This window comes from Leptodactylus fuscus, chromosome 4 (genome assembly GCF_031893055.1).
Source record: "Leptodactylus fuscus isolate aLepFus1 chromosome 4, aLepFus1.hap2, whole genome shotgun sequence".
Classification (NCBI taxonomy): domain Eukaryota; kingdom Metazoa; phylum Chordata; class Amphibia; order Anura; family Leptodactylidae; genus Leptodactylus; species Leptodactylus fuscus.
The window spans coordinates 135,559,056-135,574,154 of NC_134268.1; the positions used below are offsets into that span (position 1 = coordinate 135,559,056).

Below are 15,099 nucleotides of genomic sequence, written 5' to 3' on the forward strand. Positions count from 1 at the left end.
GTCATCAACATCTAAATGAGGGAAAACGCCTTTAACCTCCATGTCATGGAGTGTAGTAGTTTCATGTTTCTCCTTCAACATTTGCTAAAACACATCCAACAAAGTAGGAAAATAAGCAGATAAAACCAAGAGGATACATGAGTTGTAATAGATCAAAAGGAGAGGAGATTAATAAAAATTGGTGCAAATGAAACTGGAATAACTACCCATAGTAGCCAGTCATGTTAAGTGCTCCTGTCGACAATATATTTTAATCATTTTAGTTGTCAAAGCACAAGTGTTATTAAGGCACAACTCAGTAAAGGAATGGTTGATGCTGTGTTTTAAAATTATGTTGAGCTTTTACTAAACAACATGACAATAATTTCCCTCCTAATATACCACATACAACAGAATAAACCCTCTATGCACATTTATAAGGATATGTATTTATAACATATTACAACAAACATTTTTCAAAAAAAATGTTACAGTCGTTGTTAAATGTCCTCCTTTAGGGTTCTCCTTTCTTCAAATTGCTTATCTACTGCCAGTGAAAGGGCTTCAAGGAATTTTTCAATTGTAACTGTAGGAGACTTAAAAGAAAGTGTAAGGAAATAAAAGTAAATACTATGACACGATGGCAATGAAAATATCATTGTCTTTAATTTTTGCCAACCCATTTTGACATTTGTTAGAGATATAAGGATCCCTAAAAAGAATTTTTTTTCCCAAGAACAAGACTTTACGAGAGACAGTAATAACTTTATTTAACCCTCTAATAATCACATTAAAATTGTAAAAACCTTTCTGAAATTGTTACTTATTTTTTACTGCAGATTTTGAATTTATGGCTCAAATAAATATTACTGAAACATAACTCCAATGCCTTATACGGTCATTTTAACCCTTTAGGGTTCAAACCCATTGTAGCCTTAAAACCAGTAACATTAACTCTCTATATTCCAGCTTTCATAACTTTTTGCATTTTATTTTAGTGGTTGCTACAGATGTGGTCATACCAATTGTGTTTTTTTTTCTTTCATTAACAAGGAGGCAGAGGAATTCTATTTTTACTTTTTTTTTTTTGTCTGTAAAATAACTTAGATGCTGCAATCATCATTGACCACAGCATATAAAAGGATAAATGGCAAGTCTGCTTCTGAATGGTAATGGGGGTCTGATAAACAAAAATTCATAGTATCCCTGACTCTGATATTATTTGAAGTGAAACAGAAAGGAGGATGATAAAATAATTTTCTTCTCTTCCTGCGTTGTCAGTTGCTTGTGTTCTCCTGTACAATAGTGGTAACTAAATCTATGTGGGCTATAGACATCATCTTATTTTAAAGCCATACTCAAGTATGCCTCATCATTGTGAGGTGTCCAGGAGATCCCGTGCACTCGGGGTGCTCTGTAGCAAGGATCACTGAGTCCATCTATATCCCCTGATGAGCAGCCATTTGTAGGATGTGAAATGCGTCAAAAAGGAAACAATAACAGGGATCAGCTTTAGGGTCAGCTTTGGGACCAGCCTTGTTATGATGGGAGTCATATTTCTGCAGAGATAGGGTTGTGTAGACTATTCCCCTGTACCCAGTACGTTCCATCTGCCTCTGAATAACTTGTGACCCTAAGTGTGTGATGACTTACTATGTGCTGGCACTGGTAAGAGCGTTCCAAATTATTTTTATACACCACTTAAATTTAGGGTTGATTTGTCATTCCATTTTATTAGCAATTTATTAATTATGTTAAGTTTTATTAATATATTTATATTGAAGGATCTATGCTTATAGGTATAATAACTATGTTTTATAAACGCTTTTATTTAAGGACTATGGTGGATTTGGTGGAGAAAGTACCAAGGTACAAGTACAAGAAGATAGTGTGCTCCCTACATTTAATTGTAGTGTCCCTACAATTAAATGTAGGAAGCACAGGGAGCACTATATTATAAGTATTACTCGTGGTCATTAGCCGATGGCCGTGAGTAACCCTTCGTAGCAAAAATAATTCCAGCACCCCTGTGTTGGGTTAACAGGGTCACGTGATTTAACTCCTGTGATCCTTGTTTGCATTATAATATCCCGGAAAACAATCGGGTAGCAGACGTGCCATTTCAAATGAAATGGCATGCCTGAAAAGAAGTTGGAGAGAGCTATATCTGAAGGTGTGGGTCCTAGAGGAGGTACCTTTATCTTTCAGATAATTATGGCATATCTTATTGTTTTCTCATAAATGTTTTTCTTCCCCAAATGTTTGTGACAATAAATAAATATACTGGGTTCTTCCATGATTTCCTTTTTGTACAACCCCCTCTTAACGGAGGGACTTACATCAGCTTTGGTGCGACCATGGAGTAGGCTTGGCCTTTTCCGTGTCGCTGACTTAATAGACCCGCTGACGTTGGTGCTTAGGCCCTTTGAGTATTTTGTGTCAGAACTGCATCTACCCGCCACTGAATGGTTGCATTACCAGCAGATTGTCCATTTCATTTTTACCCACTACGGCTCTCTGAAGGTGTCCCCACCGACTGTCTTTGAAAAACTGTGTCGTGCGAGCACCTCTACTACAGGCCTTATCTCTGGTATTTATGGTGTCCTCTCCTCCTCTAGACGGCAGGGCCCCATATCGGATAAATATATGGAGAGGTGGTCTGGGGCCTTGAACAGGCAGATCTCCCCAAACCAATGGCAAATTATCTGGTCCCGTGCAGCTAAATCCTCCACCTGTGTTACGTTCCAGGAGACCCAGTACAAGCTACTTATGCACTTGTACCATACACCAGCCTTGCTCTACTCCCTTAATCCTAACATTTCTTCCCAGTGTTGGCGTTGCCGGGCAGGAGTGGATACCCTGTATCATATTTTTTGGGACTGTCCAGGGATCTGTCCATTCTGGCTGGAGGTCAAGTCCCTTACAGATGCTCTATTTATTCAAGGTGTCCCTTTAGATCCCCTCATCTATCTCCCCCTTGCTCATCTGGGTAAGCACACCTCTAAATTGTTTCTTTATCTCTGTACCGCAGCCAAAACTCTCATCGCTCTCCAATGGAAGAGTGCCTCTCCTCCCTCTGGCTCTGATCTTGTAGCCCGAGTTAAGGATGTCCGTAGCATGGAGAACTTGACAGCCACACTTAATCATACTGTTGAGGCGTTCCAGGCTATATGGTCATCTTGGGACGCATACTGTATTTTGAATGGTCTCTGACTCCTTCCCCTTCCTCCCCCACCCCCTCATTTCTACTCTCAGGTTTTTGTGATGTGTATACATTCCCAGTCTATTCGACATTATATGCATTGCTTCATGTTCATGTTTTTTAGGTTTTCAACTTTTGTGTTGTATTGTATTTTACAAAAATCCTTTCAATAAAAATTACAGTTTAAATAAATAAATATACTGGTACCTACTTGTATAAAAAGCGCATGTGCCAAAAAAGGAAGTTTCCTAAGAACTCGACCACTAAGACCTTCACTTTTTCTACAACACAAAGAAAGGAAATAAGCAAAAATATCAGTAGCAAATCAAGAAACAAGGATTTGTGTTTCAAAATATTACACAGTAAAAAGCTATATGAAAACAACTTTCATCTACTTAGAGAGCATTAAATAGTGCGGGATTTGGATCTCGCTGAAGATACTTGCTGCTGGTGACGCAGTGAAGAGGATGAGAAGGAGCATTCATATGCAAAGAAGTGGGCATCTTTAAACAGCAAGGAGGTGGAATGCATGTGATGATGATGCTGTGCTCGGAGCCTTGGCTCCCTGACCTTAATTAGCATATCAGTAAAAAGGGTTTCATTCAAAAACGGCTTTCAGTAACAGAAGAAGAAAGGTAGGAGTAGAATAGCCTTTCTAAAGGCTATTCCAACATGTGCTTAGCTAAAAATGCATATATCGAATGATAGACTCCCTTTAAAGGGGACCTTTCACCAACTCTACCTCTATGGATGCCTGATCTCGATCTGCTACAGCCCACCTGACATTGTGAAACTAACTGCACTTATTGCTCAGGAATAATAGGGGCTTTAAAAAAAAAAAAAAAAAAAAAAAAAACCCTCCATCGGCCCCAGAATCAGTTGAGAATAGTTAGCATCCACTGAAGAATGCCAACAGTTGGAGTTGCTAGAGGTGGTGAAAGATCCCCTTTAAATGGGATTTAAATGATGCAGTAGAAAAAAAAGCACTGCAGTAAAAGCATGAGTAAGGTTTTTTTTTCTGTCTATTATTTTATATATGTGCTAATCTGTCCATTACCACATAGCGCATGTGAACAGCAGCTACATTAAAATAAAAACTGGAACACAAGCAACAAAAGTAGAAAACATTTCATTATAGGTAGAATCAAAATCATTAGACTAAGTATTTGACCAAGTTAATAGAAACAACTTACCTGGAAATATCATTTAACAATAAACTAAGCTTGGATACATTGTTTTCCACAAAGCCAATCATCTCTAAATCTCTTAATGTAAGTAGCTGTTGTCTGGGATAAATTATCTGACACTAAAAAAAGAAACAAACAAAACCAAACACAATGAAGCCATTGTGATTATTTATTATTAATGTATGTAAAACATTTACAAATAAAAGTACCGTATTTTTCGGACTATAAGACGCACTTTTTTCCCCCAAAATTTCGGAGGAAAATGAGGGTGCGTCTTATAGTCTGAATGTGGGGGGAGGAGCGGATTTACAGCATGGCCGCGCTACTGCCACCGCTGGTTTTCTTCAGCGGCAGGAGCGTGACAATCTGCAGGCCCCGGCAGCTAAGACACTCCCCGGCATCCGCCGGTCTATTACAGCATGGCAGTAGCGCGGCCATGCTGCAAATCCGCTCCTCCTCCGCAGGTCCCGGCAGTCAGTTAGCCCCGGGGCCGGTCCCCACCGGCCCCATACCTTTAGTGATGCAGGCCGGCTCCTGCACGGCGAGGCCGCAGGAGCCGACCTGTTCCGATGACAGCCGGGAGCCTAATGAAGGCTCCGAGGCTTGTCATAGATATATATTACTATCGCGGCTGGTCTATGACACTCCGCGATAGTAATGTATAGAATCTCCCATAGACGGCAATACACTTGTATTGCCGTCTATGGGACTTGCAATCAAATGATTGCAGGTTCAAGCCCCCTAGGCGGGGGATAATAAAATAGTAAAAAAAAAAAAAAAACACTTAAAAAAAATATAATAAAAAATAAAATAAATAAAAGTTCACCTCCTTTCCCTAGAATACATATAAAAGTATAACATTACTGTGAAACATACACATTAGGTATCCCTGTGTCTGAAAATGCCCGGTCTACTAATATTTTTATGTACAGTGAACATCAAAATCAAAAGTGCTAAACCGCCGGGTTTTTCTCTCTGTTTTGCCTCTGAATTAAATAAAAGGTGATCTAAGCAATAAACATTTCCCAAAATGGTATAACTAAAAAGTACACCTGGCCCCACAAAAAAAAACGCCCTATACATCCCCGTACAGCTGCAAGGTCACCTGTCAATGTGGCCTTGCAGCTGTTCCAAAACTACAACTCCCATACATTAAATATTTTACCATTTTTTGCCTGAAAATTTTTTTCCCTATTTTTCTCCTCTAAAACCTGGGTGCGTCTTATAGTCCGAAAAATACGGTATGTAGTAAAGTAACCTTTTATTCTAAGAATACAAATTGTAAACATTACCTTCATAAGCTCTTCTATGCACGAAATGTAAATGTTAAAAATTGCTGCAGGAGATGGTGGGCCAATGTATTGCTTTATATCTGCTCTGTCAACAAAGGCCATATCTATTTTCTCTGTAATGTTTGACGTTGTCAAGATAACTACATTGGGATACCTAAAAGAAAAAACACAGAACATGACATCAAACTCACATAACGTTTAAGCCTTTGGCACACCATTCTGTAACAGACACAGTGACTAAGCGATGATGGCTGATGTCATCAAAGAGAGCCAATCACTATTAATGGGCCTGGGACCAATTGAATTGGTGCAGACTGACTAACCGTAGCCAAAGTGTAAGTAGGAGGAGCGACTGGTACTGGAGCCCGTGCTCCAACTGCCTTATATCAGAAAAGAAGTAATTGGAGAAGAGAGCTTGGATTGATCCTGCGGTTATAACAGATCACATTGCTAATTTTGATTTTTACTGCTTTACCCCTCAGAACCCCTGTCGTCCTATTCTGTTGCATAACTGCCTGATCAGGATCCCCATCTCCTCAGGATCACCCCATTGACCGTATCAACACCACCATCTTCCTGAGCATGAGCACCCCCATCATCCACATTGCTGCACCAAAATTACAGGGCTCTAGGGCTAAATGAACATATTAGCAAAAATAAATTGAAAGATGTAAATTTTATCTCAATGTTGCCTTAAAGGGGTTGTCCGGGATAAAAGCTAATCCCTACACTAATCTAAACACCCTCCCCCAGCATTACTTTCTAAATAACATAATTTATCATAATTTACATTTGCCCATATCCCTGGGGCGGACATTTGCTGGTTATCCAGTGCCAGTGACAATCTGTTTCCCGGACATGGAACATCACTACTGCTCCCCTCCATCCACACCATTACATTTACTCCATTTCTCTTCCTTCCAGGATTCCTATTGCACGACGGCTCCTCCCTCTTTTCTTACTGCCTACGTACGCAATAGTCCCAGTGCTGCTCTGTTCTTTACAGCTGATTATCTACGTCTACTGCGTAGTTGTGGGGGAGGAGTGAGGTGAGAGGGAGCTAGTGTGGAAGCTACGTAGCAAGAAGCTGAAAACAAATGCTGAAGATGCCAGGAGCTCCCAGAGACACCAAGATATCACTCAAAACACTGAAAAAAGTATATGGGTGCATTTATTAACCCATTAATAGCGCTAAGACTTTTTTTTAGAGAAAACATTTTTTTCCTGGAAAACCTCTAATTCCTCTGAAGCGCATATAGGGTCAAGAAACTTTGTATCTGCTGTTTTTACTTAATCAGGGGGTGCAGCTTTAACAATGGAGTATATCAAATACTTACTTTACCTACTGTAATGGCTGACACCCGCTAGGCATACTGCGCATGCACTTTGTTGGTTGGGATTAAGTATAGGGATAGTTTTTTTTTTTAGGTAGGTCAAAGGGTTGCCTTTATGTGAGTGTGTGGATAAGATCCATATAGTTACGGGTGGTTTTAACGTACACTTTGAAGTATCTTGGGTTCTGTATTCTGTATAGTTCTATCTCTAGAGGTCTCGACCCCTCAATATGCTATCTTGGAAGTGTATTTTACATCTATACCAATATGTTTTTATGACTATGCCTGAAGCTTAAGGCTGTATATTAAATGAGCTTCTGCTAAGGTATGTTCACCCAAGGGGGTCACAATACTTATGATGAAGGATTGAGTCTCTCCTATTTTTTAATCGGAAGTATTGCTTTGAGCTTGACTCACTATTTTTTAAAACTGTAATTCTTCCTGCTATTGTTTATTTATTTCAATGCTATATGTTTTTTTATTTGAACTATATTATATGTTCAGTATTTCATACTTTTTTAGCTAACTAGGCAAGATGCATCCCTCTTCATGAGGTTTTACTTGTGTATATGTATGTATTCTCTTTTAGCTTTGTTCTTGCACTTGAAGAGGGACCCTTGAAGGTCCGAAACGCGTCGTGCTTTTGTTTCTTAATAAATCCATACGTGGACAATTGGTCTTTGTGTCACTACCTATCAACAACCAGGGAGCGCAGTTTTTCCACTTCATCTTGAACCTCTGGTTCTTGCCTTCCACTGGGTTCTGTATTCTTGGTATTGTTTTGTGTATTTGTATTTACTGTTTTATACATATAATCTGGATAACATATTGTGAATTAGTATTTATTTTGTATTTAGAGTTTAGTGTATTATTGTTAGGTAATAAACATTTTATTATACTATGTTGAGTATACATTGTATACAATAACATGTATCAATCCTTCATTAACATTGAATAAACCCCACAGTATAAAAGCTTGTGAATACTTTAATAACTAAACTGAAATAACTGACGTGCTCAAAATCAGATTATCCAGATTGACAGTCAATTCTGGTAATTTTTCAAATAATTACTCAGCCCTACCTAAAGGTAGTCTACCTCCTTCCCTCAAGTATATTCAACTGACTTTTCCATGTTAAAGAGTACATTACAGGTTTAAAATTTTAAACAAATGAGACAGTTGGTGCACTGGGGATGGATCTTCAGCTCCCTGGAGCACTGCTCTTGCCACTCAGACGCCTACCATCTCCTGCCTGCAGTACCCTCTGCAGTGAGAGTTGATTCTCCCACTGCTATTAAATCACCTCTTTGGCAGGAAGAGTAGTGCTCAAAGGAGCTGAAGGTCCGCCCCCAGGGCACCACACGCTTCATTTGGACAAGACTTCAAAAAATATTTTTCTCCAATTGTAAGTGACATATATAGCAAAGGTATCATTTTCATCACTGTAATGTGCTCTGTGTAAGAACACTGTTTGGCATTGTTCTGGGAAATTATGGTACATAGCAGTCTTGTGTGGGGTATATTTATTTTGTATTGTGGTATTTATTATTAACATAAATTATATTGTGAAACAAAAACTGACGGTGTCCATTTTGCAGAGTCTTTTTTTTTTTTTTCCCTTCAATATTTGTGCTCTTCAGGCTTTAACATTGTTGACAAAGCCAGGTTAGAGCCATTAAATAATTGAAAAACATATACCTTTTTATTTGATCAATCTGTGTAAGAACAGCATTCACTACACGAATAGCATCAGATGGTTCAGTGCCTGCTCTGGACGCACTTCGTGCTGCAGTGAGACTTTCAACCTAAATATGAGAAAATATTTACTTCTGCAAATGCTAAAGTCAGTCAAAGTTGTCAATTTAACCTGAAGAACAATTATTATTTTTATTATATTTATTAAAAATGCAGGTAAATTCTGTTATATTTCTACAGTAATAGCTTACATACCCCTATACATGCATCAACTACAAAAACTCATTCTCTCAAAAACAATGACAGAAGACAAGCAATATTTTGCTGTTATTCATTACTAAGTTAAAAATCTATACTGCACCTAGCCGACTGTGACAGATACCAAAATCAATTTTTTTTGAGATTGCACAGCAATATATATATATATATATATATATATATATATATATATATATATATATAATTTTTTTTTTAAAGGTGTAGGAGTTAAAGAAATGCCAAAATCGCAGAAATGCGCCAAGCTATTTTATGCATGCAAAATAAGTAGGAGCTTACATAAGTATATAATTTTCTATCCCACTATGAAAATTGAAGCAATTTATACGTTCATCTCTACTGATAATCGGTATTGCTATTATTTTAGCGTGCAACAGATATCACTTGGGAGGTGTTTAACCGGTTAAGGACCAGGCCCAGAAGTACATTAAGGACCGGGCCTCTTTTTTCAAAACTGACATGTGTCACTTTAAATGGCAATAACTTTGAGACGCTTTAACTTACACAAGTGATTTTGAAATTGTTTTTTCGTAACACATTATACTTCATGTTAGTGGTAAACACTAATCAATATTTTTGTATTTATTTATAAAAAAACTAGCAAATTTGATGGAAATTTGGAAAAAATTGCAATTTTCAAAATGTGAAATTCTCTGCTTTTCAGGCAGATAGTCATACCATCCAAATACATGAATAAATATTATCTCCCATATCTCTGCTTTATATCGGCATCATCTTTTGATCGTCTTTTAATTCATTTTGGATGTTACAAGGCTTACAAGTGTAACAGCAATTTTCCAGATTTACAAGAAAATTCCTCAAACTAATTTTTTAGGGACCACTTCAGTTCTGAAAGGAATTATAAAGGCCTATATAATAGAAACCCCCATAAATCACCCCATTTTCAAAACTACACCCCTCAAATTATTCAAAACAGCATTTGGGATGTTTGTTAACCCTTTAAGCATTTCATAAGAATAAAAATAATATGGAGGTCAAATTTAGACATTTCATTTTTTTTCACTAATACATTCATTTAGACCTAAAATTAACACATTCACAAAGGGTTAAAGGAGAAAATGCATCTCACATTTTGTTATGCAATTTCTCCCGTGCACAGAAATACCCCACATGTGGGTGTAAACTGATTTTTGGGCACACGGCAGTGCACGAAAGGGAAGGAGTGACACTGGGTGTTTGAACAGCATATTTTGCTGGAATAATTTTCAGGCACCATGTCACATTTGCAGAGCCCTTAGCGTACCAAAACAATGGAAACCCCCCAAAAGTGACCCCATTTTAGAATCTACACCCCTCACGGAATTCATCAAGGGGTATAGTGAGCATTTAGACCGTACAGTTGTTTCACAGATTTTACTAACATTGGAATGTGTAAAAGAAAAATTACTAAAATGTCACTTTATCCCCAAAGTTTTCATTTTCACAAGGGGTTAAAGGAGTAAAAGCCCCCCAAAGTTTGTTAAACAATTTATCCTGAACACGGCAATACCCCATATGTGGCCATATTCTGCTGTATGGGAACATGGCGGGGCTCAGAATGGAAGGAGCGCTATTTTGCTTTTGGATGGCAGATTTTGCTGGAATAATTTTTAGGTGCCATGTCGCATTAGCAGAGCCCCTAGAATACCAATACAGTGGAAACCCCCTAAAAGTGACCCCATTTTGGAAACTACACCCCCCACAAAACATATCAAAGGGTAGAGTGAGCATTTTGACCCTACAGCTGTTTCACAGATTTTATTAACATTGGGACATGAAAATGAAAATTTACTTTTTTTCCAACAAACTGTCAATTTAGCCCCAAATTTTTCATTTTCACAAGAGGATAAAGGAAAAAAAGCTCCCTAAAGTTCGTTACACAATTTCTCCTGAACACAGAAATGCCCCATATGTGGTAATAATCTACTGTATGGGAACATGGCGGGGCTCAGAATGGAAAGAGCGCTATTTGGCTTTTGAAGGGCAGATTCTGCTGGAATATTTTTCAGGTGCCATGTCGCATTTGCAGAGCCCCTAGTGTACCAATAAAGTGGAAACCCCCTAAAAGTGACCCCATTTTGGAAACTACACCCCTCATAGAATTTATCTAGGGGTTTGGTGAGCATTTTGGCCTCACAGCTGATTCACAGATTTTATTAACAATGGGACGTAAAAATGAAAAATTACTTTTTTTTCCAATTAATCGTCCATTTAGCGCCATATTTTTAATTTTGCAAGTAGCTGAAGAATTAAAAGCCCCCCAGAGTTTGTTACACAATTTCTTCTTAACACGGCAATACCCCATATGTGGCCATAATCTGCTGTATGGGTATACGGTGGGGCTCAGAATGGAAAGAGCGTTATTTGGCTTTTAGAAAGCAGATGTGGCTGGAATAGTTCTCAGGTGCCATGTCGCATTAGCTGAGCCCCTAAAGTATCAATACAATGGAAACCCCCCATTGTGACCCCATTTTAGAAACTACACAGGTGACAGTAAACTGGAATTCACCAAGAAGTGACCCCATTTTGTAGGGACAATTTTAGGGCCTCTGCAAATGTGATGTGGTGTCCAAAAACAAAGAATATAAATCTGCACTCCAAAAGCACATATTGCTCCTTCACATCTGCGCCCTGCTGGGTACCCAAATAGCGGTGTATGCCCACATGTATGACACTGGTGTACCCCCGGATAACGGACTTAATGCCATATGTGGGTATAAATGGCTGTTTGGGCACAGCCGGGCACAGAAGGGAAGGAGCGCTATTTTGGTTTTTGGAGCACAGTTTGGTTTTAGGACACCATGCCACTTTTGCAAAGCCCCTGAATTGCCAATAAAGTGGAATCCGCAGACATGTCACCCCATTTTGGACACTAGCCCACTCATGGGATTTATCAAGTGGTGTAGCGAGCATTTTTAACCCCTGAGTGTTGCATTTATTTAGTTTCCAGAAATGAAATCACAGCTGATAATGAGAAGTTAAATATGAAAAATTTCCAGAGATTCGCCATTTTAGTGCCCGATATGTTGTGCCCAACTTATGTCAGCAGAGACACTCCAAAAACTGGTAAGCGGGTATCCCGGGCACAACAGCTTTTAGAGCGTTCATCTCTGATACAAGGCGGGCACAACATATTACGCACTGAAATGACGTATTCCTGGAAAAATGGTCATTTTCACCTTTCACAATCAGCTTCGTATTCATTTATGGATAATAAGTTATAGCAACACTTGGGGGTTAAAAATGCTCTCTGTACCCCTGGAGAAATCCTTCAGGGGTGTAGTTTCCAAAATAAGGTCTCATATCAGGGGATTCCACTTTACTGGCGTTTCAGATCTACAAAAGTGTCATGGCATCCAAAAACCAAACCGTCTGTGCTCCAAAAACCCAATAACCCTTCTTCCCTTTTGCGTCCAGCTGTGCCCTAATATCAGTTTATACTCACATATGACATTACGTCCGATATAACGGGTACACCAGTGTCATACATGTGTCATAAACTGCAGTTTGGGCGCACAGCAGGGCGCAGAAGCGAAGGAGCGCGATGCGGCTTTTGGAGTACAGATTTTGATGTTTGGTATCTGGATGCCATGTCATGTTTGTAGAGCCTGTAAGGTACCAGAAAAGTGGATTCCCCAAAGGAGTGACCCCATTTTGAAAAATGCACCCCTCAAAGAATTTATCAGGGGGTGTAGTGAGTATTAGTATCCGGACGTGACTGCACAGCGGATGGCGAAGAGGGAATATATAAGCTGTGCGGAGAACATTGCAGACACCAAATTCCCTACTATGTCCCAGTAGCTCCTATGATTGGGGGAGTCACTCTGGGGGTCACTTTGGGGGTCACTTCTGGTGTTTTTTCGCTCATAAGCTGTAAATCTGAGGTGTCCCCTGATATTCGCTCGCACAGCTTATATATTCCCTATCTGCCGCAGCCAGTTGTGTTCTAATAATTTGGCGATTTTTGGGGGGTTTTGCCTTGACATTGCTAGATGCTATATTTTCTTTATTTTTCTGGTGACATGGCCATATAAGGGCTTGTTGTTTGCAGGATGAGATGCATTTTGTAATGGCACCATCTTTGGGTGCCTACAACTTACTGATTACATTTTATTAACTCTTTCTTGCTGGATTAAAAAAAAAAAAAATCAATCCTGCATTGAGTTTTACATTTTAAATTTTTCGCCATGCAGCGTACAGCATAAGTAACATGTGTCCTTTATTCTGCGGGTCGGTACGGTTACGGCGATACCTCATTTATGTTATTTTTTTATGCGATACTAAGTCTGCAGAACAAAAACACATTTGGGGACATAAATCAGTGATTTTTGCATCGCCATCTTCTGAGAGGCGTAACATTTTTATTTTTCGGTTGACAGTGTTGGTTGAGGGCTTATTTTTTGCGGGAAAATGTGCGCTTTTTATTGGCACTGTTGTGGGGTGAATATGACTTTTTGATCACTTTTTATAGCATATTTTGTAGGATGAGATGGCAAAAAATCATTATTTCCGGCGAGTTTTTTCCGGTTTTTTTTTCCGACGTTCACCGTGTACATTAAATATTATTTCAGTTTTATTGTACAGGTTGTTACGGACGCGGCGGTACCAAATATGCATTGCTTTTTTTAATTTTTAGTGCTTTTTTTTATATAATTCATTTTGTATAGAAAAAAGGGATTTTTGGACTTTAGAACTTTATTACTTTTTTCATACACTTTATTTTTTTTTTTTTAACTTTTTTTTAACTTTTTCATGTGTCCCTTTAGGACACTTGAATCAGTTGATGCTTTGATGAAAGCATCAGCTGATTCTACACAGTAGCAGACAGGACACGAGCAGGACATGAGCCTGCTCGTGTCCTGTAAGCTGCAGAGGAAGTGAGACACATCGCTCACTTCCTCCACCGCCTGGCAGGATCACCAGGTATGTGGGGGCTCCGGTAGTCTGGGGTCACTGGCCAGACCCCAGACTACCTTCTACTGACATCGGCACCCCCCGATCTCGCCGCGGGGGGTGCCGATCTGGTTAACTTGTCGGCGGATCCCTTTCGATCGCGCCGCGATGTTTGACGGCGCGATCGAAAGGGTTAACACGTCCAGTCGGACTCAGTTCCGACTGGACGTTATGGAGGAAGGGGTTAGGTGTTAGTAACACCTAACCCCTGTCCCCCCCGCACCCCTCCCCCCGCCAGAAAGGTACCTAAAGGCCGGACGTATTTCGGCAATAGTCCGGTCTTTAGGTACCAGCACATGAGGCCGTAAATTTACGTACGGCGGTCCTCATGTGGTTAAAGATCAGGTATGGACACAAATGTAAACTTTATTGGTGACTTTGTATATGTATACTGTGGTAGCGCCAGGGAAAGTTTCCTACCCCATTCCCATAGTGGTGCACGCTGCATTCGGTATCCGGTTGCTTGGCATAGGCACAATTGTGACATAGAGATCTTAAAGCCAAAAATCTATTTAAGGCTGCAAACGCGGCGGAAAAAACCTGGAATTTTACAGTGACAGCAAAGTGGATTCTAGCAAATCGCATCCCCCATGTTGCATATAACAAGCACTGCTGATACACCGTTGCAGTTTTGGAAATCGCAGCACGTCACTTATACCTACAAAAACACCAGCTCTTTCCCTATAGGTATAATTGAAGCAGAAAGCTGCAGAGGAAAACTCTGCAATCTTTCTGTCAAAAGAGCTGCCGGAAGAACCACCATGCATTGCCGCTGTCGTTTTTCCCACAACGATTTTTTGCTGCGGGATTACCACATGGGGCCTTAGGTTAAAAATGACTTACCTCATCTATTAGCACAAATACTAGAGAATCCTTGTCATCAATGACTTCATGAATCTTCTGAAACATCTTTGTAACTAGCTTGCCACTCTGAAAACACAAGTGAAATAAATGTGATTAGGTGTAATATTTATACAAATAAAATATTCACAGCAACATTATTATTCATACAAAGCTACATAATACAACTTGTTTACATTAAAAATAGTTTGGGCCGCTTAATATAGCATTGAGTGTCAAAAACTTCAAGCAAACCTGCAGCTTTTGATCAAGTTTTATTCAGAATTCTTTCAGGCCGGGGCCCAACAAAGCGGAAAAATTGTAGAAAAAAAATGTGGCG

General features: G+C 39.3%; 1 protein-coding gene across 1 annotated transcript in view; it reads right to left on the reverse strand.

The window, feature by feature from the left end:
* Positions 1-472: 472 nt before the first annotated feature.
* Positions 473-15,099, reverse strand: part of TRIP13 (thyroid hormone receptor interactor 13) — a 37,605-nt gene continuing 22,978 nt past the window's right edge. The window contains exons 9-14 of the mRNA XM_075271144.1: positions 14,763-14,849; positions 8,694-8,800; positions 5,661-5,814; positions 4,375-4,487; positions 3,393-3,462; positions 473-575 (exon numbers count right to left, since the gene is read on the reverse strand). Coding sequence (XP_075127245.1) covers positions 480-575; positions 3,393-3,462; positions 4,375-4,487; positions 5,661-5,814; positions 8,694-8,800; positions 14,763-14,849 — 627 coding nt within the window. The 3' untranslated portion in view covers positions 473-479. The remainder of the gene's footprint in view (positions 576-3,392; positions 3,463-4,374; positions 4,488-5,660; positions 5,815-8,693; positions 8,801-14,762; positions 14,850-15,099) is intronic.